Raw genomic sequence first — 27,439 nt, forward strand, 5'->3', positions numbered from 1 at the left:
CTTTAACACTAAAGAACCATCGAACAGAGTGGTTGATACCTCTTTATTGTGGCCGAAAAGCCAATGTTTCTTGGTAGGTCCTGCGGCTTCTTCAAGGTATTGTACCAGCTTGTATCTTTCATGTATCGGCTTTACGATATTCCAGATCACATAACCAAGGGTGATGATTAATATAAAATCCAAGAAAAGTTTTGAGGTGACAAAGCCACTTGTGAGAAATACAGCTTGAAAGAAAGTCATTTTACATAAACCGTTTGCTAAAACACCTGGAAAAAACAGTATTGGAAAGTCTGCAGAATGTGGCAGTTTTCGACGAGATCTTTGGCGTGCAAGACTAAATCTTTTCGCCTGCGCACGTGCAACGACAACGATAAAACGTCTATCTGTTAATTGTTTTATTTTTAGACATTCGCGTGACGAAAAAAATTTTCGTGTGCTGTCAGAAAAATTTGACGTGCAAACAAGAAAAGTTGAAGAAAAACTTGCGCGTGCAGCTGCCAAACTCTGCAGACTGGATTATAGGTGTGTGGTATTTGTGATAAAAATAAACAGGAAATTCAACGCACGGTAGAAGTTCTGCATACACTTTTTTTATCACCCTGTAGGTCGCTACCTAATTGAATCATTTAGGAAGCGAATTCGGGATCATAAATTGTAAAAGAGCAAGCCACTTTTACAAGCAAAGGTCAGAAAAGAATTTAATGCAATTGTACTGATGAAAAACATCGACGAAAGTGCTAAACCGTGTCGTTTCAACAGTGTTACAACTTCTAACAGCTGGCTACATATACTGCCTTATGCAAAACCTTTTTATAGAATGCACAAGAGTGTGCAGTTAGCTGCTTATGGAGAGAATACTTCGTAATGTTATTTTCCGGCTACTGATGCTGTTTCTTACAGGAACCCGCAAGCCTCGATCGCCGACTGAAAACTCTTCATCACAAAGTCCACAGACAAACCGAATGCTTGCGTTGCCTTTTTTTCCTTTCTTCGCGTAAAACTTTTTCCCTCGATTTGCTTCATTAATCACGCTTATAACTTCCATCCTGCCTGATGAGACCTTACAGGTCGAAACAGTGCGTGTACACACCCTGTCTGCAGATTTGCAATATTATGGCTTTTTTTGCACATATAACTTCTATCCTATTATTAGGACTAACTTGAGTTGCGTACGTCAATATTTTATTTGAAAACATTTATAGCAATAATCCAATAAACAATTTTCACATAAATATGTAGACGTGAAGCGAACCCAAAGCAAATATCACTAAAGTGTGTACATTCAAAACCAACTGCATTATTACTGTCTTGTAACTATATATATTTGAAGAAGTCTCCCGGCTCTTCCATTAGATAGGACAAATGGAATTATAATATAAAGCTGAGAACCTCTATTTAATTGCCTTTCTTACCAATAAAATTATCCAGCCGTTTTCTATATTGATTTTTCAAGATTCATTTCTACGTAGTTATTCTACATTAATCCCTTCTAACGAGGTTATAATTGTCTCTCAACTGAAAAAAAGAGAATTATTAATTGCTATGACTTACATAGATCTTTTGATGCCTTACTTAATGGTTTAGTTGTGCATGCAGGCAAAATATTACGGCTTAATGCGTTCAATTTTAACGTGAATTCCGTCTTTGCTCTGCAAGACCAATCTTGGTTCCATTATTGGTTCAGGTGTTTCTTCATCCAAGTACAAGCGATATCGTTGAAGTGTTTGGGCAAGCGCTATCTTCATTTCATTCATGGCGAAGTTCTGACCGATGCAGTTTCTGCAAGTAATAAAAGTTATATAGATCTCCGTACAGTAGTCCATACAACACAAAGAGGTTACCTTGAACCAGCTGAAAAAGGTACGTATGCGTGAGGTGATCGTTTCGCGATGTTTTCTTTTGTAAATCTTTCAGGATCAAATTCCTGAAAAAAAATATATTTACAGCAGTGTAGTGGGAAATTGATTACCTGTATGGTTAATGATTTGGTTATATTGTGTTTGTTCCTTTTTTTGCTAATTTACAAAATCATTTTATTTGTTCCATCCTATGATAAATTGCTTCGAGTTTCCACGGAATCCTCTTATTGGTGTTTGATGTGTAGTCATTATTAATTTTAAGTCGCTAAACATGTGTTAGGGGCACAGACTTAGAAGCCCGGGCATTGCAGCCTAGCTGGATCAGACACTTTTCCCGACAAGTCAGAGCGAGATCTAAAAAATCAAGCTCCCAGTGAGGTTTGAACTCACGACCCTTGTGATCGCCAAGCAAGGACCTGCGATTGCATGAAATATTATGCTAAATTTGTTGTGATATAGGTCGGTCATTCTATCAATCCAATGCTTATTAATAGTAAAGTATATACATTGTAGCGTCTCGTATTGGTCGCAAAAAAATGCTCATAGAAATCACAGTTTGTTTAAAGTCACCGCCCACGTACTCAAACCAATAGAGTGTCGCCAATCTTACTGTTATAAGGCCATAGATTGTTTACCACTAACATGCAATCCTACCAGTGGTCTTTCCCAGATGAGTTCATTGCGATGAAGGGAAAATATATGGAGACAGGCGTACATCCCATTTGGCACCACTGTTTCGTACAGTTTGTTCAACTTGCTTCTCAAGGTCATTGGCCTTTCTAACTGCCTTCCAATTGCAAACACTGGTGGATAAAGTCTCATGCTTTCTTTGATAAACATCGTCAAGTAGGTGAACTTCGAGAGGTCATTCCTGAACAAACTCTTAACATGAAAATCTTTGCATAATCTTTAATTTTTTGCATAAAGCAACAAGTCAATGTTAGTTGATTTATAACTCTAGAAAAATCGACTTTGCATGTTTTGCTTTCTCAGAAACTGATGACGATGTAAATGCAGTACGTAGGCGAAATCGGCTTTGCTTGAGCAACAAATCGGATGACATCAGTCACAAACATTTTGTTTCATTAAAAACATAAAACTTAAGGTAACTTAAGTTGCCTGTATGAAGAAAATAAATGCCTAACAGAGGACCATTCTATTGTGTTTGTTATATCAAAACAAAATTCTAATTTAGCATCAAAACAAGCAGAAAAATAAACTTTATTTTATGCCATTTGTGACAAAAAATTTGGGACTGTCAATTTGAATTAATTTTACTCAATTCACTTTACTTAAATGGTTTATAAAAGTTTGTTCGTGGTTTCTATCTGGTTCATTCAAAAACATCCAATAAATTTGTAGGTCTACTTGCCATTCTACGTAGTCTTTTTCCCCCAGGATATCTTTACCTTCTTCCCTGCATTTCTCCTGGATTGAAGGGTGTTTCGCAAGATTGTATATTGCCCACGAAATACCTGAGTAACACGTTATTAATTGGTATCATATGTAGGTTTGTACCGAGTAACCGTCTGTGTTTTACCGCTAGATGTCGTATCGTGGCCTTCGAAGAGAAAAGTGTCGACCTCGTCACGAATTTCTCTATCGGTCAAACCATTGCCGTCTTCATCCTAGCATGTAAGGTATGGACAACATAGAAAAATGGTATTGTGGTATTCAAGTCTTACTCTTGTCTGTACTAAAATATCCAAAAAATCAAGAGTTTGTTTGCTTGTGCTGATAAAGTCTTCATCGTTAGAATTGCTACTTTTCTTGGCTTGTTTAAAGTTGTTCAAAGCAGTCTTCCTTTCCTCAATTATCTACAAACAAAAAAGGTAGCTATAATTACAGTTTGTATGGTTTTATGATGAAAACCTGCTACATTATAAGCAATAGAACCAATAAAATTGTTTAAGTAAGTCTTTGCCTTGCTGTTTATCTGACAAGATCGTTACCAGTCCCTAAGCTGCACAGACGAGACATAATAAGTTGCAAAAGTAGTGTTTTAACTCACATTACTGTATTAATTTTTACGACGTGCACAATCAAAAGTTCAGAATATTAGTATTAGGTGTGAAGATTTGGCACCTGTTCAGTGTGTGAATGGACAACATGTAACGCTTGTTTAAACCGCTTTCCAATGGAAGTTCTCCAGAAAATGAAATCCGGAAACAGGTATGGTTTTGTAATCCTCGTCATTATTGATTGAGCAATCTCCTTTACCGCTTTTATATACGGATGTCCTTCCCTTAAAAACGCAGGAGTTTATTTAAACTATACGTTTAACTTAATGACTTAAATTTCGGTCCAACGCTTGCCTTACCTCACGTTTTGGCAATCCGTATTTGAGGACATAGCACATCTTAACATTGTATCCAGTGTCATCAGACTGACGTGTTCGGTTACGTCAAAAGATCGAAGTGCATTCTCTTCCCATTTGTCAAGCATGATTTTGGATGATTCGTTTGCAATCTTAGCGTATCTGTGTATTTAGTAAGACAATTACACAACCACAACTACTTGTCTAAGTAAAATATTTAAATTGGTATAAAGTTGTCCAAAACCAAAACTCGTGTGTATTTGTTTGAATTTTCTATACTGCCTGACTATAAACGTTGAAAAGAGGTGCGCTGAAGGTATAGTCGCTTTGTGAATACCCTTTGAGTACGTTGAAATGAAAGGCAGGTGTCAACAAATGTCGGTTTCGATGCCATTTCTTTCCTTTGCTAGTCAACAAGCCATCTCCAAGCCAAGGGCGTAAAAATCCGTACGTCAGCTCGTTCTTAGGAGCTAAAATAAAGTTAGGCCTAGTTTATTTTAAGCCATATGCTGGGGGGTAGTCCAAAATTAACCATAAATCACTTTTAGTGACTGAAACGTGCAAAACAAATTGGGTTTAAATTTCTTTAAAGCAGTAGTTAACGAAAAACAGAGAACGTATTTAGGTGCTTTTATCAACTGGTATGATCTCCCAGGAAAAACAAAGCTCGAACTGCTTTAAATTACCCCAAAATCTACAACTTTGCAGAAAACCATTTTATAAACATATCAAGGTTAATTGAATTGTGGGCAAATTGAACGTACCTCCACTTGAAAGTAAAGAAATTGCCACGTCCGAATGGTGCAAATTTATTACTGTGATAAAGGGTGCAAGCCAGTGTTGAATCATGGTTGGGTGCGTGGACGTAACCTGTGACCTTTTGAGAAGCCCATCCTGATTTGCTGAAAACTAAAATGCAAGTTAAGACAATTTACGCAATATTTTTTTAAAAAAGCACATAAGCGTTAATGCTTATTGAAAAAGTACAGCCAGCAGCTTCAACAAAATAAATCATATGCATTATGCGTAAAAAAACAACATGAGAAACAACAAACAATTTGGAAGCTTTGAAAGATAAATCACAGCCTTCAGTAGGATCGAAAACTGGCAGCACTTAAAGTTAATGGCTTACGACAGCCGACTGCAGTTGACGTTTTGGAAGTTGTACACCTACTGTAAAACTATTTGCAGTTTCCGCTGCATATCTGATTTACTATTTTGACCATTAGAATCATGTTTTTGTATATTTCAATTGTAATTTATTTCATTTTCGTTATCGTAAGCCAAAAATTAAACACAAATTGTGAAGACGAATTAGCTGTAGACGGCGCTAATAAACCGGTAAAACCATACTTGATCGTAAAGCCTGCCCTGGCAAAAGTATAAGCGTTGCAAGAAACAAACCAAAAACGCCAATTTAAAGGACTTTTTTATGTAGCATAAAGGTCAAACACAGAACACGCATTGTTAGGTTACCTCTTTACTGTGGCCGAAGAACCAATGCCTTTTACTTGCACCAGCAGCCTCTTCTAAATATGCCACTGTTCTGTATCTTTTGTATGCTGGCTTAACGATGTTCCATGCTGTGTAGCTTACAACGATAAAAATCCCCACGTCAAACAATAGGGTAGATGTAACGAAACCACTGGACCAAAGATAGCTGAACAAACGTTCAGAAACAGCCATTACTGCCCAATTGAACCTTAGAAAACCTTAATGAAAACACTTAGTATAGCATAAAACTGTTAACTTTGTTAAGTTTTATGGCAACTGCTGTTTCGACCTACGAGGTCTCATCAGTGCAACTTGTATGGTGCGATTACAAACGTTCCTGTCGGTCAAACGCGTTCAGACAAAACAGTGTATGTCTGGAAAGTTGAATATTAACAAAGTTATCATCACGAGACTGGGAATATTTCAAGACAAACAAGGGCATGTAGCGCAACTGACATAAACTACAACATTTTTGCAAGTAGCTGCAGGATGCCAGTCACTGCTGTATTGCGTGCAAATTCCAAAAAAATAGGCAAGACAACGAAACCTTTTCGAAAAGCGCAACACTATTTAGTTCTGAAAGTTTATGCAGGAAAGTTTATACCTCTCACCTTTTGGATACAAGAAATTGCTGACCAATAACTAAGGCTGTACGTACACTACATGTACAACATATCTATACTGTGTAAGCCAATCACTCTCTATCAAAAAGGAGGGTGGCAATGTGTTTAGAAGTAAGAACAAAGAGCTTAACAAACAGTTTCGACAAGGCGCTGATCTCTTTAAATAACCAAGAACGACTAAGTTGGCTGTATTTGCTACATTGCTTTCGCAAACAAAGTGGAAAATCTTCTTGTTAACTGACGCTGCAGCCAACAAGGACGATGTCAACATCGAATAGGTTTGCCCGTCATTGCGGGGAATTTGATCCAAGACCATGGGTTGATTCCTAAAGGTTCTTTATATGCACTAGTTTATAAATTCGCGTCCTATAGTCATTTCTAACGAGAGCAACTGACCACGCTGGCAAGGTTTCACATACATAGGCGAATAGCATAGCACTAACCGAGCCAATCTTGGTGTATAAAACGTAGCCAGTTCAATCTAATAAAAATAAATTCTGAAATAGTAAAAATTTAACTGGACTCCAGTACTTATGTGCGCTCACGCATACTGAATATACAGCACTAAACAAAAAACCTTGACGGCTTGCTGAATTGCTGCGGTTGTATCATGTTTATCCAACCGTGTCGATTTTCTCCAGTATTGCCGTATCTTTGTACCACTGCAATCGCAAAATTCGAGAGCATTAGGCGTTGTGTTCAGACTTAGACAACTAGATGTTTCGCAGCTTTTTTGAATTATACTGGAGTCAAAATGCAAATAGAATAAAAAGCACCGAAACCAACAAGAAAAACGCGTTTTACGTTGGTATGCGTTACATTGTACATTCAACTACAACCATTGCCATGTATTTTTGGTAATCCAATGTTAAAACTTACGTATTTGTGCAGTAGAATAAGTAGATGATAGAATTGTAAATAAAATGGGAATTTACCAGACCCTTGGTACAAGCGGAATTGTGTCGAGTTTATTAGTGTTGGATGTTGTGGTTTTGATTCTCCTCTGCTATTTACTCGGCAAAATGTTGGCACCAGCTTTTTCACAATACCGTATGGCCAAAGCTCTAGACGAGGCAGTTGGTCCAGCACCTCGTCACTGGTTTTATGGTCATGTTATTGAGGTACATTTCACTATTAAGTTTTAGTGTTAGGTTATGGTACGTATCATACTAACAGAAACTTATAACGTTAGCGCCTTTCCTATTGATGCCACGTTTTGCGCTTTTTTTACTGACAATGATCGGAGTTGCACTGACCTCAATGGCGTATTTTTTTAGTACACAGCCGACGAAAAGGGTTTTCTTAAGACAACCAAACGACCACGTACACATCCCACAATGTTTAATCAGTGGTTTGCACCTTTTATGTCTATGATTCAAGCCCACCACCCGGATAGTGCAATCTCATTGCTGGCAAGTGGAGGTACAACATGTTTCTATTTACGGAAAACTTTTGTTTTGTGCAAGAATCGTCGAAGACGCGTGTATTTATACTTTTATCTGAAACTTACATGTTTTGGTGTCCTCAGATAAACTTGTAAATTAACGTAATATTGACTTGATATTATGGTCAGTTACTATAGAGTGTTTAGTAACTGATTGTTCAACTAGCCCTGTTAGCCGCTTTGCGAGCTAACTTCCGCCGTTGAACCGTTAAGAACTAGCAGACCATAACGAGCGCGCTAAGGTATACATGTAATGCGCCTATGGGAAACTGATAATATGACACAGCCAGGTCGCAAACCCGCCCGATGCACATACAAGTCTATGTAACATAGAAATCTGTACGAACGTTAACAGCAAGGTGTAAACAATGCAACAACTGTTATTTTTGGTTATAAATCAAAATGCAATACTTAAATATATAATTAATGATCGTTTGCATTTGTATGTTTCACAGACTTTTCTGCAAATCAGGTTTGGCTGTGTTATGGTGTATTAGTAATTTCCCGCTTGAAGTGAATGCGAAATGCGTAAAATGGGTGTTAGCAAAACTTGGGCGTTTGGTTGACTTTGTGTTTCAGCACCAAAAAACGAGGTCATTTATGGGTTTCTTCGACCATGGATCGGTGATGGTTTGTTGACGAGCAAAGGAAAGAAATGGCAACGAAACCGACATCTGCTTACACCTGCTTTCCACTTCAACATACTAAAAGGGTACAACAACAGAATATAAAATATTGCACATGGCTTGATTTAACTTGTATAGGTAGTGGTTTCTGTCCTTGTGATTAATAACTTTCCTAATTGGCAGGTATGCTAAAGTAATAAACCAAACATCAAAGGTTATGTTGGACAAATGGGCGACTTTGAAAGGAAAACCGATTGAAATATCGGAGGACGTTGGATTGATGACATTGGACACAATGTTGCAATGCGCAATGTCATCTCTTACAGATTGCCAACATGTCAGGTACATTGTAGGTAACAAAACAGCCTGCTTTATTGGTTTGTCTGACGCGTTCGTGAAATAAAATGTTAATTTTGATTCCGATCAAACATTTTGACCACACTTATTGATAATTGTAGATGCTTAAGTTACAGGGTAATAAAAAGGATTTACACACATACAGTATTTAAACAAACCAACACGTTTAGGTAACTGACTGATTAATAATTTATGATATTTTAATTGCAATCACAACAATAGGAATTTTCAGATAATCTTTTCTGTATTTGATCAATCAATTATCCGCAAAGGGAAGTCAGCAATATTTTACCTATTTTGCCATATTTTCTTCAAATCAAACCACGACCGGGTATTGTCCTACTTTTCAAAGAATTGTTATTTTGCAGAGGTACCCACCCTTACATCAATGCCGTGCACAGGATGACGTGGATTGTAATGAAGAGGGCATTCAACCCACTTTTAATACCTGACATTTTATTTCGTCTCTCAAAGGAAGGAAAGGAGTTTAAAGCATGTGCTGACATTGTACACAAACATGCTGAAGAGGTTTGTATTTGAATTACTTCGACTCGATCGCTTCACATATCTAAACTCTCACAGATAATTGCAGAGCGTCGCCGAGTGTTACAAGACCAGGAAACGTCAAATGACGCAAAAATGAAGGATGATTTTTGCTATGGGGAAAAAATACAACTAGACTTTTTGGATATTTTACTACAAACGAGGGTGGGTTGTATGATATATGAGATTTCGTAAGGTTGGTATCAAGTATTTGATTTCTGTATGTTATGTCGTGCACCGCATATAGGATGAAGACGGCATAGGTTTGACAGACCGTGAAATACGTGATGAAGTTGATACATTTCTATTCGAAGGGCACGACACGACAGCAAGCGGTATGATAAAATAAACGCGCAAAAATGCAAACCTGATTTTAACAAACAAGTCAAAGCTAGAGAAGACGTTAGCACTGATCATGAACACAGCGTTGTTCGAAATGTCTGTTGGTTAACATTTACCATGCAGCACACGTATTGGTAATTAATAAGAACATTTCCTTCAAGGCATTTCATGGGCTTTATACAACCTTGCTAAATACCCTGAGCTACAAGAGAGATGTCGTGTTGAAGCTATGGCCGTCGAAGTTACAGAAGATGGAGAAATTGAAATGTAATTTATTGCACTGCAAACCCTATATTCAAATAGGTTAAAAAATCCTTTTCACGAATTTTGCAGAAAAAATCTTGGTCGTTTGCAGTTCCTGACAATGTTCATCAAGGAAAGCATGCGACTCTATCCGCCAGTATTCGGGATCTCCAGACGCTTAGAGGAAAAGTTGACAATTCGAAGCAGTTTAAACAAAACCTTCGAGACGGTGATTCCGAAAAGCAGCGCCGTGGCTTTGCAGATTTTTACACTGCATAGGAATGAGTTGGTTTGGGAAAATCCTAACGTAAGTCCCAACTGTTCTCAGTACGAATTTCTACTTCTACCATTGAGCGTGTTCTGTTACGTACGTTGTATTTTATGAGCTGCAGACAGATGGCCAATGTTTCGACTTTAATGATCTCATCAGCTTTGTGTGAGTATGGATGATTCTTGAAAGTTGAAACAGTAGCCATCTGTAAGCAGCTCACAAAATTCATGTATGGCTCCATGCCTTTTTGTACGTTGTATTATTGCGCACTATAATGCCAGGCAACCTGCAGCGGAAGTACTAACATGTTATTTATTTTTAACTGCCAACGGAATACAATGTTGCTCAAGTTTTGCTCAAAAAATTTCAGTCAAGAAAACATATATATTGAAATGAAACCAGTCACAGCACAAAATTACGACATTACGTTTCTTAGTTGAATTTGTTGTTGTTTGAAAAGGATTTCGACCCCGAGAGATTTACTCACGAAAACATCAGCAAACGCTCCCCATACGCTTACCTTCCTTTCTCTGCGGGCTCCAGGTACATTTATTGGATATGTGTAGAATGTATTATTGCAGACATAAATCAGTGTATGTTATCTGAAAGCATTTTTTTTTTTAAATTTCATTGTTTTTCCTATTACGCATTAGGCCTAACTACAGCCTATAATGCAATTCCCATCATATTCATTCCCAGTTTTTTGGTGTAGGATGTTAACCCTTAAAATATCATGCCGTAATCTGTTTATTAAGAAACGTGTTTGAAACTGAACGAAAAGGTTTCATCTTGCCGTCAATCAACTACCTGTGAACAAATACTCAATTGGACCAAAACAAATTTCCGCGCTAAAGAAAGTTCGATGTCTGCAAAATTGAAATGTTACAAAACTTTTGACATCTCCACTTTACACAATGCAAAATCAATGAATAAGCGGCGAAGAAGTAAGCAATGTCAAGACTCGTTTAACCACGTGTGTTCGACATTTTTAGAAACTGCATCGGCCAAAACTTTGCAATGAACGAAATGAAAATAACCCTGGCACAAACATTGAGGAGGTATCGTCTGCATTTGGACGAAGAGACACCCACGCCAGTCATTAAGCCAAGTGTCACATTGCAAAGTGAAAACGGCATTTACGTGAAATTTGAACCGATTTAACATTGATGCCAATGTTATTTGATGAGTGTTGAGAAATGATTACTGTTGTTTTTCACGCAGCACAACTTGAATAAAAATGCATTTAGTTGGGAGCAAATACAAGTACGTAAAGTGGACAAAAATGATTACGAAATATTATCTTTTCATATCACAAATGCATGATTACAAAGTTACAATTTTTTCCGCGCAATTTCAGAAATCTAAAAATTTTCTATTATTTTTCAGTGCCAAGAAGTTTGCGAATGTTAACAGTTTTGTAAAGTATACGAATATATTTTTGCCTGTTTGTGAAATTGTTTTCGAATTCATAAACGAAATGGGTTTGTTTTTAATTAGAAAAACTGCCGTTACTGCTTTAACGCGCGTGTTATATTGTTAAAAGTCATCAATAGGTCAGTTCTTGATTATTGGAATTCGAATAAACTGATTTTTTCATTAATTTTTCTTCCTTTATAACACGATTATATCTTGCCACATTCGTGCAAAGAAAATCCAATTAGGTTTTCCACATGATATTGTTTCGCAACTTGGAAAATACATTATAAAAAAACTCGAATAGGGCCGGTTTACTCATTAGAATGTGGGTTGAACTCACTGACCGATCTGCTCAATTGCTCGCCTATGTGCGTAGTTGCCGCAGGTATATAGCGACACCTTGTAACAAAAAAATAATATTTAGATAGTCGCAAGAGAGCGCAACGCGGAAAGCTCAGGCGTTTGACTGGGCGGTTGGCAGCATCGGTCAAGTGCCCGATCCTTATACCAAGAAGAAAACTTGATCGGAACTCGTGGCCAGGATATCCTGGGTTCAAATCCCGGTGTGGTTGAAAAAGATAGGTTTGAATAAAGAATACAAGTGTGGAAAAAACACAGCTCAATAAAAGTTCTCTGCAATAGAAAAAAACACCACAAACTCACTACAATTCACTAGTTTGAACCACAAATTTTTTTTACAGTGTATGTGAAGTTTACAGTTTCTGAAGTTTCAGGTATATTCCGTCCTTGCTCTGCAAGATAAGACGCGGCTCCATCTTTGGTTCAGGGGTTTCTTCGTCCAGATAGAGTCGAAATCGTCTGAGAGTTTGCGCAATCACCACTTTCATTTCATTCATCGCGAAGTTCTGACCGATGCAGTTCCTGCAAAAGGCAACCCTTTCTTTAAATAAAACACCCTTATATTTCCGCCATAAATGACTTCATATATTGAATATTGAAAAAAAACTGAGATCTAAACCATAGACCACATATGCTGGCCTAGCGATCACTGTATACCTTCCGTAATGACAATATTTTGTGTGCATATTACGGAAGGTATACAGAGTTCGCTAGGCAAGCGTTGTGCATATACTTCCGCCAAGACGGTTTATTCCATAGACGACATGGGGGATCAGATAAGACAAAGTTACACTTTCATGAAGTTTTAAAAGCTTCTGTGTTTATTATCTTGAAGGCTGTAAACATTCAAGCGCCGTTTTGTGCAGTCAAGATTAAGCGAGATATTTAGTTTGTTTCCGCAGTTTCTTTTTAGCGTAGTTGATATCATGTGATCTAACTATCAAATGCAAACCAAAAAAACAGACACCAAAATATAGGAAAGATATTGTGCATGGTTTCAATATTACCGCGTTTGTTTGTTAGAGCAGAAAAACTGCAACGCGGCTTATGTCATTGTAGCCAATAGCTGGACCAGCCACTTTTTCCTGACAATTTGGAGCGAGATGAGAAAAAGAAAGTTCCTGGTGAGGTTTGAACTCACGAGTTTGGGCGTTACGAGGCCCTGCGCTCTACTGACTAAGGTTAAGATACACTGGTGCGCATGCGCACATCTTTGCCAGTCAACATCTGGAGGTAGGGGATCTCTACCACAATAATCAAACAACGTGGGTGAAGTGCGACGATACTAAACGAATTAGGTTTACCTGGAACCGGCTGAAAACGGCAAATAAGCATGAGGTGGACGTCTGGCACTATTTTCCTTGTTAAATCTTTCCGGGTCGAAAACCTGTAACAAATAACAACAAAATCATAAGTCAGTAAGATTAACGCAACTATGACCATATGTTGCCAAGCATTGGTAAAAATACCGGACTGCGAATGAAAATTAATCTGTCTACAGCACAGTCTCTTAAATGTGTCGAAAGCACAGTCTCCTAAATGTGTCTACAGCACAGTCTCTTAAATGTGTCTACAGCATAGTATCTCAAGGTTATGTATGTAGACCAAGGGCCCCGTGGATGTCAGTAACGAAAAGAAAAACAGCTTTTGCCGAAAAACAGGTAATAGGTCTTGATAATGATTCATAGAATCCTTAAGTTTTGAAAACCCCCTTTGGGGAAACCCCGATCTAAGGCTTGAATTGGATGAAAACATCCCTGAATAATATATGGACTGACCTCGGGATTTTCCCAAACATGAGGATTCCTATGTAAAGTAAATATGTGCAGAGAGACAGTGCTTTCCGTGGGAATGATCATTTCTTTGATGTGGGTGAGTTTGCTTTTCACGCTCATCGGTTCCTCCAGCTTTCTGGAAACGACCACAACAGGTGGAAATAATCTCATGTCTTCCTTGATAAACATCGTCAGATATTGAAATTTCGACAAATCCTCCCTAAAACGTTTAGAGTTGTTTCTTCAAGTAAAAATCAATCGTATTTTGCGTCAAAAAAGTACTGCGCAGATGAACAATAACCAAAAGAAGCACAATGGCACGTTGGACACTGATTTCATGAAAATTTTATATTTTATAATGAGTCAGGCGCCATGTGCGGCAGACCGTGCCTGCTATAGCAAAATTCATTTTAGTTGTTTTATTTTTGCATGGGATATCTGTGTGTCAGTACGTTGAATTCAAATAAATGATATTTTAGTGGAGACAAACTTAAACGTGTCTGACAGTCAGTGTCTCCTTCTGCAGGCCCCCGGGCACCAGCTTTTGTATGTCACATTATATCGACACTATAGATAAACAATATATAAATTACGCACGGTATAACCAGAGATACGGTGATGTCAGTGAAAACAATGCACAACATTTGTTTTGTGACTGGTTGTTTAATATCATTATTCAATAATACGAAAATATTTTACCATTCAATAGTCTCTCTGTCCCCAAGAACTTCAAGGACCTCTTCCCGACATTTCTCTTGGTATTCTGGGTATTTTGCCAGATTGTATAGAGTCCACTGTATTCCTGTGGAAGCAAAACATCAAACACGCAATAAACATAAAATACACGTTCTATATTGCCGCATTATAAATAATCATTTTGACACTTCTTGTTTAAATTTGTGTTTTTTCAAAAAAAGTATAATGAATGCATTTATTTGCAAGACGTGGCTTATTTTCGAATAATGTGCTCAGTTCGATTAGTTTTTAATCATTACAGGTTGGTTTATTAATGCGGCAGACTTTATGTGGCAATAGAAGTTTGTATATAACCCAAATCGCTAGAATCGTTACGTCTAAGTGTTTTGAAATCACCAATGTTGAAAGTCAGCGAATATAGCAAAAATCGCAATAAAATCGTTACGTCAAGACTAAAGCAAATCACAAGAAAGTAAGAAACCACATTGGATCATCGCAAAGCAGTGGCCTTTTTCGCTTTTTGGCAGGCAACCTTAAGCGTGTGGGCCGCAGGGAATTGCGAACAGGTCAGCTGTGTGTAATCAGTGATATGGCCATGACTTATACACGTCACCAATCACACATTGACTGCGTGTACCCCAATTGAAATACATTACAAACAATTACAACTATAGCACATTTGGCCCAAAGCAAGTTCAATTTTGGTTGTTCAGTCAAAAAAATTCAAATTACCGCTAGATGTCGTGTCGTGTCCTTCGAAGAGAAAAGTATCAACTTCATCACGAATTTCTCTGTCAGTCAAACCTTTTCCGTCCTCATCCTGTTTAAACACAGGTTAATTGTCGCAGAATCCTTTTTTTGTGAATTTCTACAAATGTTCCATATGTTATCACACAAAAACTGTACAAAGGTAAAGTTACCACTACCCCTCAAATCAAGACGTCTGATAATCGTCCAACCCAGGGAACCCCATCGACCTGTGCCAATCCGTGACTTATTCGTAAACGCCCCGTACAAAAATGACAAACCATTGGCCATAATTTATTTGGGAACACTAATGTAAACACTTCTTACCCGCAGCGTTCAATTCAGGAACCTTTAAATGTGACGTGTTATTGCCTTTCAAGGGTCGTACTTTACTCATGTTCATAAATTTAACAATGGTTTACAACTGACACACCTTCAAGGTCGGTCACGTAGCCAACATAGCGCGCTTAGTTGTCACTTACGACGAAGATATGACTCACACACATTGCTGGGTGGCAGAACTTTTGAACTATGCCCGGCAGGGAGTATATATAGTGGGTATCTTGGTACGGAATATCCTTTGTTGGGATAGTTTGCAAGATTTGGGTTATATCTTATCTAAAGAGTTTTTGTGGAATTCTTCTTAGAGATTTAATCGTAATAAATGTCGATAAAGCCTTACTTTGTGCCATTTAAAGACAAAGAAAATGTAATACAAATGTACTAGTGTATACAGTTGGAATTGATTAGCCAATGAGCAATAGGTCCCCCAGCGGATAAGGTTTGTAAATATGCTTAAGGTTTGCCCTTGGAACCGCAATCCATTAACAGGCCTCCGGCATATGGCCTAAGTACCATAAATAAATAAGTGGAGAAAGCACATAGTACGTGTATAGGAGACCTTAACGTTAGAGTGCAAACAATACAAAATACAGCGTAAGATCAATACATATTAAACGGAAGTCGATGTACACCTAAAAGCAACCCCTTAACATGCAAAAGCATTACAAATTAGTACAAGGGACTTGTATCCAAGTTAACCATCAGTTACGTAAACGTGCTCATTGCTAACCATAACTCGTAAGTGTAATTAATCCACAAGAAGACAACGTATACTATTCCTGCTGATGCCAATATCTACAACACCAGCACATGAAGATTAAAGGTATTTATGTGACGTGTCACCAGATTTAGAAATCCCGAAATTTTAAATCAGGCACACCATCTGTGTAAATATTTCTAAGCCGGGTTGAATGGTTCACCCCAAGGGCGAATAAAATTTATCCAGGGGTGTATTAGAGGTAAATAATACATTCATCCTACTATAACATTGGTCGTGGTTTAGCTGGCATTCACATCGTCCCTATTTCCAAGATTTGCCCCTGGTTTTGATCATATGTGACATGACCTCTCAAATAAAACATCGCACATTTTTCTGCCTAAACATCGTACAAAAGTAAAGTAGTAAAGTGCAGTGGCAGCCCACGACAAGTGGTGGATGAAATGACACAACCTTAATGAAGAGTGAACGTTATGAAGCACTAATCTGTTGCTACAATTCGTACCTTTGTTTGTAGAAGTATGTCTAGGAAGTCGGTCGTACCACGCTTAGGAATATGACCATCCAGATTGTCGTCTAGACATTCATCAACGCTTCCTGCCTCCCGTGTGTGAATAGGGTCGCGATTTTCGATTAACCGCTTCTCTAGCGTTTGTTTTCTGTTTCGTATTATCTGGAAGAACGGAGATCTTTTGATGACACAACTACTGTGTTGAAATACACAGCTTCGGTTCAGCATACTTTGTCGTGGTATGCGCATCGTTAAGTGATAAAACCTTTGAGCTAACAAACTGAAATATTTATGAGTATATTGCACAGAAACGACCGCATTTTTGACAATAAAACTGCTGGTAATGAAAGTGTCCTGTATAGTAGGGAATGTGAATAGCGCCATGAAACAACTATCACCAGGTTGGTTGTAATGTGTTGAGAAGAGCATTATTTTATTTGCCTTGAACGTCATGTGGGTACAATGATACCGCGAATTTTTGGAATTTCCTGAGTCATTGCGGGCAGACTAGCTGAACATAATTTGGTTGCGGGAGAGGTAATATTACTCACCAATACGTGTAACACTTGCACTCTCATCGCGGGTAAAGGCGGGGAAAATGAACAGACCATTTTTGCCAATAGCAATATTATTCCCAAGACACAGAAATTGAGAAATTTGAGTAAGCGTCTACTTCTAATATATAGAAATAAACACCTTTTCTGCTTCAGCATGTACAAGGTTTGCGGCTTCTTTAAATCGCTTTCCAGCTTTGGAATTCCAGAATATGAAATCGATCAAAAATATTGGTTTGTTGATTCGTAGTATGATGAGATGTGACAGGTCTTGTACAGCTTTTATATATGGTTGCGAATCTCTAGAAAGTTAGTAATTTGGAAATCAATTTCGCTGCCTTACAATGGTGTACTACAGGTTTATACCAAAACCGATAAGGGCAAAATAATATGTGAGACTCAGCAAACGCATGTTTTCAGCACTTTCTTACGATATAAGACGTGCTTATTCAACTGTGAATGCATCACATTGATGAGAGCGGTTTGTTGTGCAGCTAGATGTGCAGCTAATTGCAAATTTTTTTACGATGCAAATACTCAATAGGTAGTCCTTTGTATGTTGATCTTACCGAAGTTGCAAACAGTTAGTTTTCGATGACATTGCGCATTGCAGCATGGTGTCCAGCGTCATTAAACTGACGTCTGCAGATACTTCAATAGGAACATCAACCACGTTTTCCCACTTATCTAACAACTCAATCGCAGTTTCGTTGAAGACTTTTACGTATCTGAAAACGTCACGTATATAGCCTTGCTTACTGGCGGAAGAATATGCAAATGACGGAAATTGGTTTGCGCTATTGTTCATGTTACCCTTTGAGTATGTTAAAGTGGAAGGCAGGGGTTAGCAGATGTCGGTTCCGTTGCCATTTCTTTCCTTTGCTCGTCAACAATCCATCTCCGATCCATGGACGCAAGAATCTATACCCCACATTGTTTTTTGGTGCTGCAATTAAAAGCGGACAACTTTAATTCAGTTGAAGTGATTCATTAACAAGTCAAACCAACTCAAATTGCCTACCCCCACTTGAAGCAAGTGCGTTTGCAGGTTCTGGATGGTACACGTGAAGAAACGAGAAACAAGGCGCTATCCAAAAGTTAAACATCAGTGGAAACGTAAGTGGTCTTTCCTGTGCGCTTCGTAGTAACCCGTCATGGTTGGGTGGATACTAAATTATAGGCTATGTTAAACTTCATGACTGTGTTTAACGTCAGATATCAAGTGTGTAAACGTGGCGTAGCCACAGTGTAGAACTGACCTTCTTGATGTGACCGAAAAGCCAATGTCTCGGAGCAGCTCCAACAATTGCGTCGATATGCTTCGTGAACAGAAACAGGTTGAAGAGTGGTTTTACCACTTTCCACCATAGTAAACACCCGGCCAGTACCAAGCACGCAGCAAAGGACATATCACAGTACTACAATGCGCTCGCAATGCAAAGCACAGAGCGTGAAGCGCAGCTAAAGTGATTAATTCTTATACCACGACCGACAAACCACAGGCTTTAGAACTGTAATGTAAATATCACGCATTGTGGACGATGGACAACAAAGTCATCATGGTGCCAGTATTTCCGTGTTCGATATTTGGACCGATTGTGTACATAAACTACGTCATAGTCTGTTATGATTCTGTGAAGCTTTATCTGCTTTCTGTATGTGTCCGATTAAAATACCAACAGCGCACCTTTCCATTATCGCATGTCAAATGTATTTAAAGGTGTTCGAAATGTTAGACTACATACCTGCCTATAAACAAACTCACAAAAAACGGAATGACAAACTTACACATAAGTTCATAGCTGACAAAATGACATTGGACAGGGTGTACAATAGGCCCAGAAGAAAAGTATATACTGTAGATTCTTATGACAATCAGCAAAGCGGCAGCCTTACACCGTTACGCCAGCGCATTTTCACATCCGTAGTAAGAAAAATACACAATGCAGTTTAAAATTCACCTCCGTGCTGTTCATTAAAACAGTCGCCCTGTGTTATCGTTGCAGGTCATTTACGGTGCCTTGTTTTTGCATCATTCTGACACGATTATAAGCCATAGTTAATGGCAATTAGGAAAGTCTATAATGTGTCCATTCCAATGATGTTTTGCTAGGTAAACAATGCTTTCACTGTACCCTGAATATCTAACTGTCAGGTACACGACGTTCGACGTACTAACATTGCTGTCCAGCAATGAACAAGTCATGTATAACCTAAATGTCAACGAGCAATAACTCCACAACATCAACAAGCACAAAGCAATTTTTCAAACCACAATATTTTGCGAAAAAAACCCTGTACAATACAACGAAAACGCTCCATGCATTCAAACGTCAAGTAAGGCTTCCCGACTGTATTGTGACAGGTTTTTATGCACAACGCGACTACGTTGAATTGAGAATTTCTTTTTTCTGTAGGCGCTGTCTGAGATGATGCCCACGCACTCCAGTTCATGAACTGATTTTTTAAGCTTACTGTAAATATCCCACCTTTACTAAACGGAAGTTGAATATTTGTTGCGCTTTGATTTATGGTGGTGACCTGCAGTACTTCCCAGACAGCCTTTAAATGACCACGGTCACCCAATATGAATTCTTTTGACAAGAAATGTTTTTTTTTCTGGTGCGTAGTCCACCTTCTTAACTTTTTTATTCTGTTTATTTAAATTATAATATAAATTTAATGAAATTCCCCGTCCGCATTCAGACATCGTGCGCATACGTCGGGTGCTGTATGGAGGTTGTCTTGAGCGCGCTCTAGCGCTTTTGTAGAACGAGTACCAACTATGTGTTCAAAGTACTTTCAGTTTACTGTCTCGTGTGCGACAAAACACAGTGACCACAGAACACGACAATAAGCATTAAAACCTTTCTCTTATTACCAAAGACAAGTCTTTTGTGTCGAAATATCGAGTGAACTTTTGTGTCAGCTCATATGAAAACGCTGTCGTGTGGCATCGCATGACAATAGACGCGCGTGCAGATAAGCACGAGGTCAATCAGGTGACCTTTTTGTCTCATGACAGTTTGTCAGTTCATCGCAATACATATTGATTGTTTGAAAGTACATCCGATTGGCTAATACACAAATATTTCAAGTGTAACAAGCGTTATTTATAACCACAAGCATCATTCGCCGAATTGCGACCAACAGCGTAGAACTTTAAAGAGAAATTGACATCAATTTCCTATTTCTTCAGGGAAAATATTGCGGTATTTTTATACTCAATAACGCCTTTCGGCATGCATTTTTGCAGCGCTTTTTATGTACAAGCTCGTGCGAGAAGCCTTTTTCTAGCTTCTTTATTAATCCCTAGTACTTTCATGAAGCAGCATTCAGACGTTTGTTCTACACCTGTAATTCCATCATCATCAACACCAATACTACTACTTAACAGCAATGTATGTTATAATTACTTTAATTGAGCAGAAGTAGTGGGAATACCAGGGTAATCAGACTGAAAATCCGCCGGAAAGTTGGCTTTATTCCAATTAGGAAACGATCGACTGGTTTCACACGGTGTGACCAGGTTACTCGTGTTTTCTGCTGATCCAACTCATAACAAGTATTTGTCATATTCAGGATATACAAATTTGTACGAGTTCGGACTGAGCTGCTTTCACATAGAACCTTGGAGACTGTCGGTTTTCCCAAGACTTGGCCCAGATTCGAAATGAGATTTTATCAGTGTCCTTGTGAGTAAACAAATCTGCTGTTGCCAGACATTCTTTTCTGGAAATCATAGGGTGCATTCCCCTGCTGTACAAAACCCTTAGTTTTGAAACAAACAACGACTGCCTATGCTGGGTATCCTGGACTCATATGGGGTCGCCAAACGACTGCACTCTTTCTCGTGGGGTAGATTATGTGTCGTTTGCTATGGCACTAAATATGCTTAAGCGTGGCTTAATAAATAAATACAATAACACCAGCTAACGTAAAGTACAACAACACAGCGAGGTCTCGCTCGGCGACAAGCTTGTAATAAAACAAATACATTTACAGCAGTAACCTTGATGAAGGTTAACAACCATCGGATGAGCGGTAGTACTTAAAACCGAAAGAGCACTAATGTAGTACGCGATGGTACTTTGCTCAAACACAATTCGATAGAACAATAAAACAACCCGAGCACCACTACAATTCAAAACTCTGTTCTATTACAGAAAATGGGCGCAGGGCTACGAGCATGCTTGTAGGTTGCTATGGTTCTGATGGTCGTAAATGGTGGGATTTGGTTGCCATGGGCATTGTAGGATGTTAGATTATTTTGGACCACAAGATGGTGCGTAGGGTTTACCACTGCTCCAGTTCAAATACAATCAATAGTGGAAGTACCTTGTACGAATTCCAATGGTAAATTTCCGTTTTGGATTTCATGTTTTTATGTGTAAACAAAATATGGGGCAGGGAGTCCACGGTTAAAGCACAGTCTACATTCTAAAACTTAAGGAAAGGAAAACCCGAGGCAAATTCAACTTAAAAGGGCAGAGTAAGGTCAAGTACAGCACAAGGCAATTTCTTGGTACTTGTTACTCTGTAGCAATCAAAACAAAGAAAACAATGGGTTCGTATGCTTTAAAACGACGGAGAAACCCAAATTAGGCGTTTCTATTTGTCCTGCTGATGACAGAATCACGTGACATATAAGAAGGCAATGACGTGCAGCCAGAATGGCGAGTTTCCATGGCTACAAGCAGTCAAGCGGATCGACCATATATGGAAGAGGAATTAGGCTTGTAACGTTTCTTCACATCCAGCATCAGATGAGTCCAGATCAATTCCTTTAGCTGTAAATTTCGACAAACAGAATTATGCACAGTAAGTTACATGTTCGTTGTTCACTGCGGTAAAGGACTTGTCTGAGAATAACAAAAATAATCACAACATTACAAGCATACGTCTATAATAAGTATCAACGAATCTTATTGCTTTCAGATTTAGTCTGAAATCATTGGGATTTCACAGTATTACTGCTACATAAAGTAAAGATATCACTTTGTTATTAAAACTTCTTTTACAAGAAAAAAGCTGCACTGATGAGACCTTTTAGGTCGAAACAGTGGCCATCTGTCTGCAGCTTATACACAATTCATATTATTGGCTCCACATTGCTTATCATAAGAAAAAAAATGTTTGATTAATAAAAAGATATCTTGACATGTAATACAATAATCCTTTTTTTTAATAAACAGCACTATTTTAAAATGCAACGCTAGTATAGTCAGGAAGACGAGCATTTTTATACTCTTGTTTAGTTTAGTTTTAGGTAATTACTGGCAAATGCTTTCATGTTTTTAACATTACTGAAGCTAACATTTGTTCATTGATTGTTTAACTCGCCACTTCTTGCAATGAATGGAGTGTTTCACTTTGACCAGAAGATTCCTCCTTACTGACGGATCATTAATGTTTTCGCGTAAGCATTGGAATCGGTCCATGATCTGCAACATGAATAAACAGGTTTATATATTGCTTGGATGTATATGTTAACATTAGCAGTTTACAATATATTTTTTGTAATTTTATACACTTTCTCACCAGGAATAAAGCATCCTCTACTCTGTCGTCGGTAGAGTCGGTTATTTTTATGGTGTCCAAGATTAAACGAATAACATTCTAAACACAAAAATCATGATTCGTTACAAATTCTGATCACAAAATGGTTGACCCATAACGCAGAAAACATGACATATTTTATTTATTTGACTTATTCAGTAATAACTTGTGCCATGAAGTGCTGGCATTGCTACCAAACACAAGTAAAACATATTAATCATGACACTATTTTGAAGTGTAAAAAGGGCAATTGAGATAACGTAACACACAACATTGTGGTGATAAATGAAAAATTTATTATCATCACAATATCTCAAAAAATGTTTCCGAATGTTAAGAAAACTTATTTTGAAATTTAGAGCAAAACTTTGTGAACAATTCCTTACATTTAGGGTATTTTGCTCAACAGATTTCCTTTTTCTTGACTTTCCTCTTTGCAGAAGTTCATTTGCAGTGCAGTTGGCGGCCTCTGGTGGTTCCTGGGCACAAATAACAACAAAAAATCACAATATAACAAAATAAACAGCAAACAGTTACTGAAAGGTACCACAAAGTGGAAATTTTTCAGTCTCCCAATTTAATAGCCGGTCCAGTACCACAGTCACCAGGTGCACTGATGAGACCTTATAGGTTGGGACAGTGTGTACTACAATCTACAGTTCTCAAGCATTTTATTCTTTGAAGAAAAGTAATTTCATAATTTTATATTTCATAAAATTATTATACTTCATTTCATAACAATGAAGAATTTTATTTAAAACCAAGCCAAAAAGTACTGAATATGCACAAAAAATGTAATCATACACTACACAAATATTATGTAAACGTACTTGTTTGATTTCCGGATATCTTACATACAAATTTCTACGAAAATCTTCAGTAACGACACGAAAGTCTGGAGGCATGTCGCTCCGAGATACTTCTGACACTTCAGGTAAGGCCTGAAAAAGCAATAATTCCTGTATATTTATGAGAAACTAAAAAAATGCGACTAACAAGCCCTATCCTGGCTCTGTCTCTGACATGATAAGATATGACAATGATAAACTGTACATTGAATAACCATTAATAAACAAAAAAAAAGTATTTAATTTATTATGTTACCTGTGTCGGGGCATGTAGTGGAGTGTTGGAAGTAACTTGTACCACAGTTATGTCACCATCATTATCCACTTCTCGTTTCTTTCTGCAAATAAAAGCAAGATGTTGCAGCAATTTGTATACACACAGAAAACACAATTGGATGAGTCACATTTTGTGTAAGTTTTTGGGACAATCATTTAGGTTTCAGTAATATTCTGGTATATTTTTTTCTGTAGTTAATCCAAATATTCGTGAATTCATATTAATTGCATACACCAGGATGGTCCAAACGTGGTAAATAGTTTCTTCCAACATACAGAGCACTTTAGAATAATTTCCAGTTAATAATGTTTTTAAAATATTTTTAAGATTGTTTTATGTTGAACGTTTTTGTTGTGTTTGGGAGAAGTTTTTAAGGAGTTAACTTATTTGTAGGCGGCATTTGCAGTCCATTTATGTGCTGATACAGTATTACAGTTCCTTATCTTAATAAAGCAGGACCATTCTGTTACACACCACAAAACTTTTGCGTGGTTAAAGTTAACATTTACAACCACATATTTTGCATGTTCGTAAAAAAAATACCTTTTCCTTGTTGGTTCTGTAACAACGGGGGTGGAAACAACAGATGGAAGAGTTTGTATATTCGGAACGAGTTTGGGATCAACTTTTCCGTGGAGACGAGTTTGTTCAAGTTGAAGTCTCTGCAGCTGTTGGTGTTGTTGACGAAGTTGCTCAACCTTTAAAAGTCCAACGTTTAGACTGAGGCATTTTAATAAAACATTGTTGAATTCTACACAACCCTTGTTATCAGTATATATAATAATAGTAGCACTTGGTATTATACCTCTGCCATCATTATTTCACAGTTTAGCTTTTCCTGGGTAACCATTCCTGGATTGATTCTACAAATAAAGCAGACACAATGTTAGCATTTGTCTATGAAATAATTTTAAAGTGAGCCATTGAATGTAAAATTTCAGGGTTACTATAAGTTTGCAAGCAGATAAATATTATAAAAAAATTCCATTGTGGCCAACATACCTGTGGACAGTGGTTGCTTGCTTTTTGGCAGCAGATGTCTGTAAAGCAGGAAGTATACATACAAATTTTTAATACACAAAGAATGAAGTCAGCACAATTGTAGAGGATCACACAGGGTGTAAACAACCCATCTTTATGAACAAACGATAATGCAAAAACCATATCTATATGAATATGCAAAAACAGTTATGCAAAGTTTGTGATAAACGCACCTTATTTTGCTTGTTTCCACCATCAGGACTAAAATAAAATCAAAATTGTCAACTTCAAAAGTATAAAAAATATCTATATAAGTTATTTTATTTGCAATTACAAAAGGTGAAACTTGGAAGTTTAACTTACGTTTGGAAATATTATTACACGAAAGTATAATTTTACAAACATAACAGAACTTGGATAAACAGAGAGAGCAAAGTTTTACCTGTAATCATCGTCATCCTCCCAGTTCTGTAAAAAACAATCACATTTAAAACACTTAGAACAAAAAATGCATTTAAATATCAGTTAAACCTTCAATTTTTACAAGTTTGAAGTTATATATGCTAATATGTTGTCCATACCTTTTCTGAGTTAGCATTTGGATTGTGAGAATCTGAAATAGAAAAAAACAGGGAAAACATGCAATAAATAAGATCGTGTCAGTGAAGCATGTCATTAGTTACAATAATTTTTGGCACAAATAAACACCTAACATATTAAACACCTTTAATGTAACAACACCTTGATGCAAATACACTTAAAGACATGTATTTATGCAATATCAACATGTACAGTTCTTGTTATTCAGTAAGGATACTTACTGTTATTAACAGGTTGCAGCAGATTATATTTCCCCCTAGAGATCTGAAAATAGAGTATTCCATGAGAACATAAAGTGGAACCATATTACATCTTATGGCTAATTTCTGCAATGCGCCGTACCAGTCTAAGTATAAGCTTGTGCAAGCCCGTGCCAATGAAGTTTTTAAAAGCTAAAAGCAGTAAATACCTACCAGAGCTAATCTGTTCTCCACGCCCCCGAATGGCTTGGTGACCTATAGTTTCAAAAGTCCTGGACTAAATCACACTTACTTTGCCATCATCAGTTGAGACTTGAGTAGAAACTGATTGCTGACAAAAGGCATTGCACATAGAAACAACCTCAGGTAGCTCAAGATATGCGGCAGTCATCCATACAGGCATTACTGTTTGTTGTTCTATTTTCAGTTCACCAATGTAAAAGTAATCCAACAATTTCTGAAAAAATGCAGATTTCCAGCTTTATTTTGCTAAATTTGGACACATTTACAAAAAAATTATGTGAAACACTTCTGCATTTGCTAAAAGTTTAGACATCATTTGCAAATATACACATGTATACATCACACAAAATCATCTTGCATATACATTACTAACTGATATTTTGTTAATGTTGTCAACACAACTATACACTTACATAAAGGCCCATATTTACACAGGTGTAACATACCTCAAAGCCAACAGGACTGACTCCCTGAATTTCTATTTCAATATCTTGACTGTTGCTGTTGTGACCGATTGCGTCCTGCAATAATCAACCAAACATGCGTCAAAGTGTCAGTTGTAGGTGAACACAGCAATAATCTTTCAATTTTATAGAAAAGTTTTAAACTGGACCTTTTTACTTGAAAGTGAGTCGATATAAATTATGCCTTCTTTTATATTAAACATTATAAAAATTATGTAGCTCACCAATATCAAGGCATCAAGCTTTGTGCTGTTAGCTGACAACACACACTTGTGTGCAAGAAATCGCTTGTCGGAAACACACACACAAACATCACAGTGCTTTCCAGAATCACGTTGCTGTGATAGATTTGCTGCCTGCAATAATATTTATGGATTTAAATAGCACACCTGGGCAACCAAAATAAAAAATTATATGTTATGTTTTCAGCAGATGTTAAGTGCATCCATTTGTAGTTTTTTGTACCAGTAATGTATTATTTTGTTGCACATGTCAATGATATAAGTTATGAAGAAATGTGTGTAAGGTTTTATAAAATTTTTTCCTGAGCATACTCTAGATTGAAAAGTTTGTAATTTGTGTGGAGAATTCTTTGAGGGAATTTTGTGCAGATAATGAGTCAACTACACCACAATATTTGTATATTTATGTAGCTTTTTTTTAAACTTTACAGCATGGTTAAAATGTAGGCAAGGATATAGACTGCCAGATTGGAAAAATTACACTTTTGCAAAAATTTACCAATAATCTGCATAATATTAATTAGCTGACACACAACAAACAAACTTTCCAATCTGGATAGGCTACAAGTAAGAACAACAACAGTAATCAAAATTGTAATAATAATATTTAAGCTATCTCATCTCACCAGTTTTGCAGCATGATCAACATCGACTTTATTTAATGGCATAATTTATTTAAAGCTTTGTTGGATAAAATCAGTTTTACACAGAAGCCATTTCCCTAAATATTAACACGAGGTAACTCTGAAAGAAAATAGGATACCAATGTTATTAGAGAGACAGACAC

General features: G+C 37.3%; 4 protein-coding genes across 5 annotated transcripts; 1 reads left to right on the forward strand and 3 right to left on the reverse strand.

Moving 5' to 3' along the window:
- Positions 1 to 1,236: 1,236 nt before the first annotated feature.
- LOC145908676 (leukotriene-B4 omega-hydroxylase 3-like) lies at positions 1,237 to 5,880 on the reverse strand. Its single transcript, XM_082995998.1, has 12 exons — positions 5,653 to 5,880; positions 4,941 to 5,085; positions 4,514 to 4,646; positions 4,180 to 4,338; positions 3,945 to 4,104; positions 3,545 to 3,676; positions 3,400 to 3,487; positions 3,232 to 3,334; positions 2,514 to 2,730; positions 1,842 to 1,924; positions 1,573 to 1,779; positions 1,237 to 1,515 (listed from the first exon to the last, which is right to left on the reverse strand). Exons 1-11 carry the CDS (start codon positions 5,860 to 5,862, stop codon positions 1,605 to 1,607), a joined length of 1,605 nt encoding a protein of 534 aa, XP_082852124.1. The 5' UTR covers positions 5,863 to 5,880; the 3' UTR covers positions 1,237 to 1,515; positions 1,573 to 1,604.
- Positions 5,881 to 7,191: 1,311 nt separating this feature from the next.
- Positions 7,192 to 11,629, forward strand: LOC145908673 (cytochrome P450 4F4-like). Its single transcript, XM_082995995.1, has 11 exons — positions 7,192 to 7,414; positions 7,571 to 7,715; positions 8,317 to 8,449; positions 8,547 to 8,705; positions 9,089 to 9,248; positions 9,303 to 9,428; positions 9,511 to 9,598; positions 9,767 to 9,872; positions 9,939 to 10,155; positions 10,580 to 10,662; positions 11,112 to 11,629. The coding sequence occupies exons 1-11, from the start codon at positions 7,217 to 7,219 to the stop codon at positions 11,278 to 11,280; spliced, it is 1,584 nt and encodes a 527-aa protein (XP_082852121.1). The 5' UTR covers positions 7,192 to 7,216; the 3' UTR covers positions 11,281 to 11,629.
- A 147-nt stretch (positions 11,630 to 11,776) lies between these two features.
- On the reverse strand, positions 11,777 to 18,744 carry LOC145908674 (cytochrome P450 4B1-like). The gene is made up of 11 exons (XM_082995996.1): positions 18,498 to 18,744; positions 18,260 to 18,407; positions 18,052 to 18,184; positions 17,808 to 17,966; positions 17,381 to 17,540; positions 16,679 to 16,846; positions 15,099 to 15,186; positions 14,370 to 14,472; positions 13,674 to 13,890; positions 13,200 to 13,282; positions 11,777 to 12,417 (listed from the first exon to the last, which is right to left on the reverse strand). The coding sequence occupies exons 1-11, from the start codon at positions 18,645 to 18,647 to the stop codon at positions 12,249 to 12,251; spliced, it is 1,578 nt and encodes a 525-aa protein (XP_082852122.1). The 5' UTR covers positions 18,648 to 18,744; the 3' UTR covers positions 11,777 to 12,248.
- Positions 18,745 to 21,199: 2,455 nt separating this feature from the next.
- LOC145908381 (uncharacterized) lies at positions 21,200 to 27,398 on the reverse strand. Of its 2 annotated transcripts, none has more exons than XM_082995646.1 (17): positions 27,279 to 27,398; positions 26,635 to 26,766; positions 26,393 to 26,467; positions 25,996 to 26,160; positions 25,725 to 25,767; positions 25,485 to 25,516; positions 25,346 to 25,371; positions 25,137 to 25,164; positions 24,925 to 24,962; positions 24,728 to 24,785; positions 24,466 to 24,620; positions 23,902 to 23,983; positions 23,628 to 23,738; positions 23,184 to 23,276; positions 22,780 to 22,857; positions 22,582 to 22,682; positions 21,200 to 22,028 (listed from the first exon to the last, which is right to left on the reverse strand). In XM_082995646.1, the coding sequence occupies exons 1-17, from the start codon at positions 27,318 to 27,320 to the stop codon at positions 22,025 to 22,027; spliced, it is 1,263 nt and encodes a 420-aa protein (XP_082851772.1). In that variant the 5' UTR covers positions 27,321 to 27,398; the 3' UTR covers positions 21,200 to 22,024. The 2 variants fall into 2 exon arrangements, with proteins under 2 accessions (XP_082851772.1, XP_082851771.1); XM_082995645.1 differs by having other exon boundaries at positions 22,556 to 22,682.
- Between the last annotated feature and the right edge of the window lie 41 nt (positions 27,399 to 27,439).

The sequence above is a fragment of the Ascidia mentula genome, chromosome 7 (genome assembly GCF_947561715.1).
Source record: "Ascidia mentula chromosome 7, kaAscMent1.1, whole genome shotgun sequence".
In the NCBI taxonomy this organism is placed as follows: domain Eukaryota; kingdom Metazoa; phylum Chordata; class Ascidiacea; order Phlebobranchia; family Ascidiidae; genus Ascidia; species Ascidia mentula.

Excerpts from the sequence above, each read along its gene's own strand:
- LOC145908674 (XM_082995996.1), bottom strand. The coding sequence starts at position 18,647 with ATGTCCTTTGCTGCGTGCTTGGTACTGGCCGGGTGTTTACTATGGTGG. Across the intron at positions 18,408-18,497 it reads TTTTCGGTCACATCAAGAAG|TATCCACCCAACCATGACGG; the intron begins GTCAGTTCTACA and ends CCTATAATTTAG. Across the intron at positions 12,418-13,199 it reads CCGTTTTCAGCCGGTTCCAG|GAACTGCATCGGTCAGAACT; the intron begins GTAAACCTAATT and ends TGCCTTTTGCAG.
- LOC145908676 (XM_082995998.1), bottom strand. The coding sequence starts at position 5,862 with ATGGCTGTTTCTGAACGTTTGTTCAGCTATCTTTGGTCCAGTGGTTTC. Across the intron at positions 3,677-3,944 it reads TCCATTCACACACTGAACAG|ATAATTGAGGAAAGGAAGAC; the intron begins GTGCCAAATCTT and ends TTTTGTTTGTAG. Across the intron at positions 3,488-3,544 it reads ATATTTTAGTACAGACAAGA|GATGAAGACGGCAATGGTTT; the intron begins GTAAGACTTGAA and ends CTTACATGCTAG.
- LOC145908673 (XM_082995995.1), top strand. The coding sequence starts at position 7,217 with ATGGGAATTTACCAGACCCTTGGTACAAGCGGAATTGTGTCGAGTTTA. Across the intron at positions 9,429-9,510 it reads ATATTTTACTACAAACGAGG|GATGAAGACGGCATAGGTTT; the intron begins GTGGGTTGTATG and ends CACCGCATATAG. Across the intron at positions 10,663-11,111 it reads CCTTTCTCTGCGGGCTCCAG|AAACTGCATCGGCCAAAACT; the intron begins GTACATTTATTG and ends CGACATTTTTAG.
- LOC145908381 (XM_082995645.1), bottom strand. The coding sequence starts at position 27,320 with ATGCCATTAAATAAAGTCGATGTTGATCATGCTGCAAAACTG. Across the intron at positions 23,277-23,627 it reads GATATCCGGAAATCAAACAA|GAACCACCAGAGGCCGCCAA; the intron begins GTACGTTTACAT and ends ATTTGTGCCCAG. Across the intron at positions 22,029-22,555 it reads TAAACAATCAATGAACAAAT|CTAAAGGAATTGATCTGGAC; the intron begins GTTAGCTTCAGT and ends CGAAATTTACAG.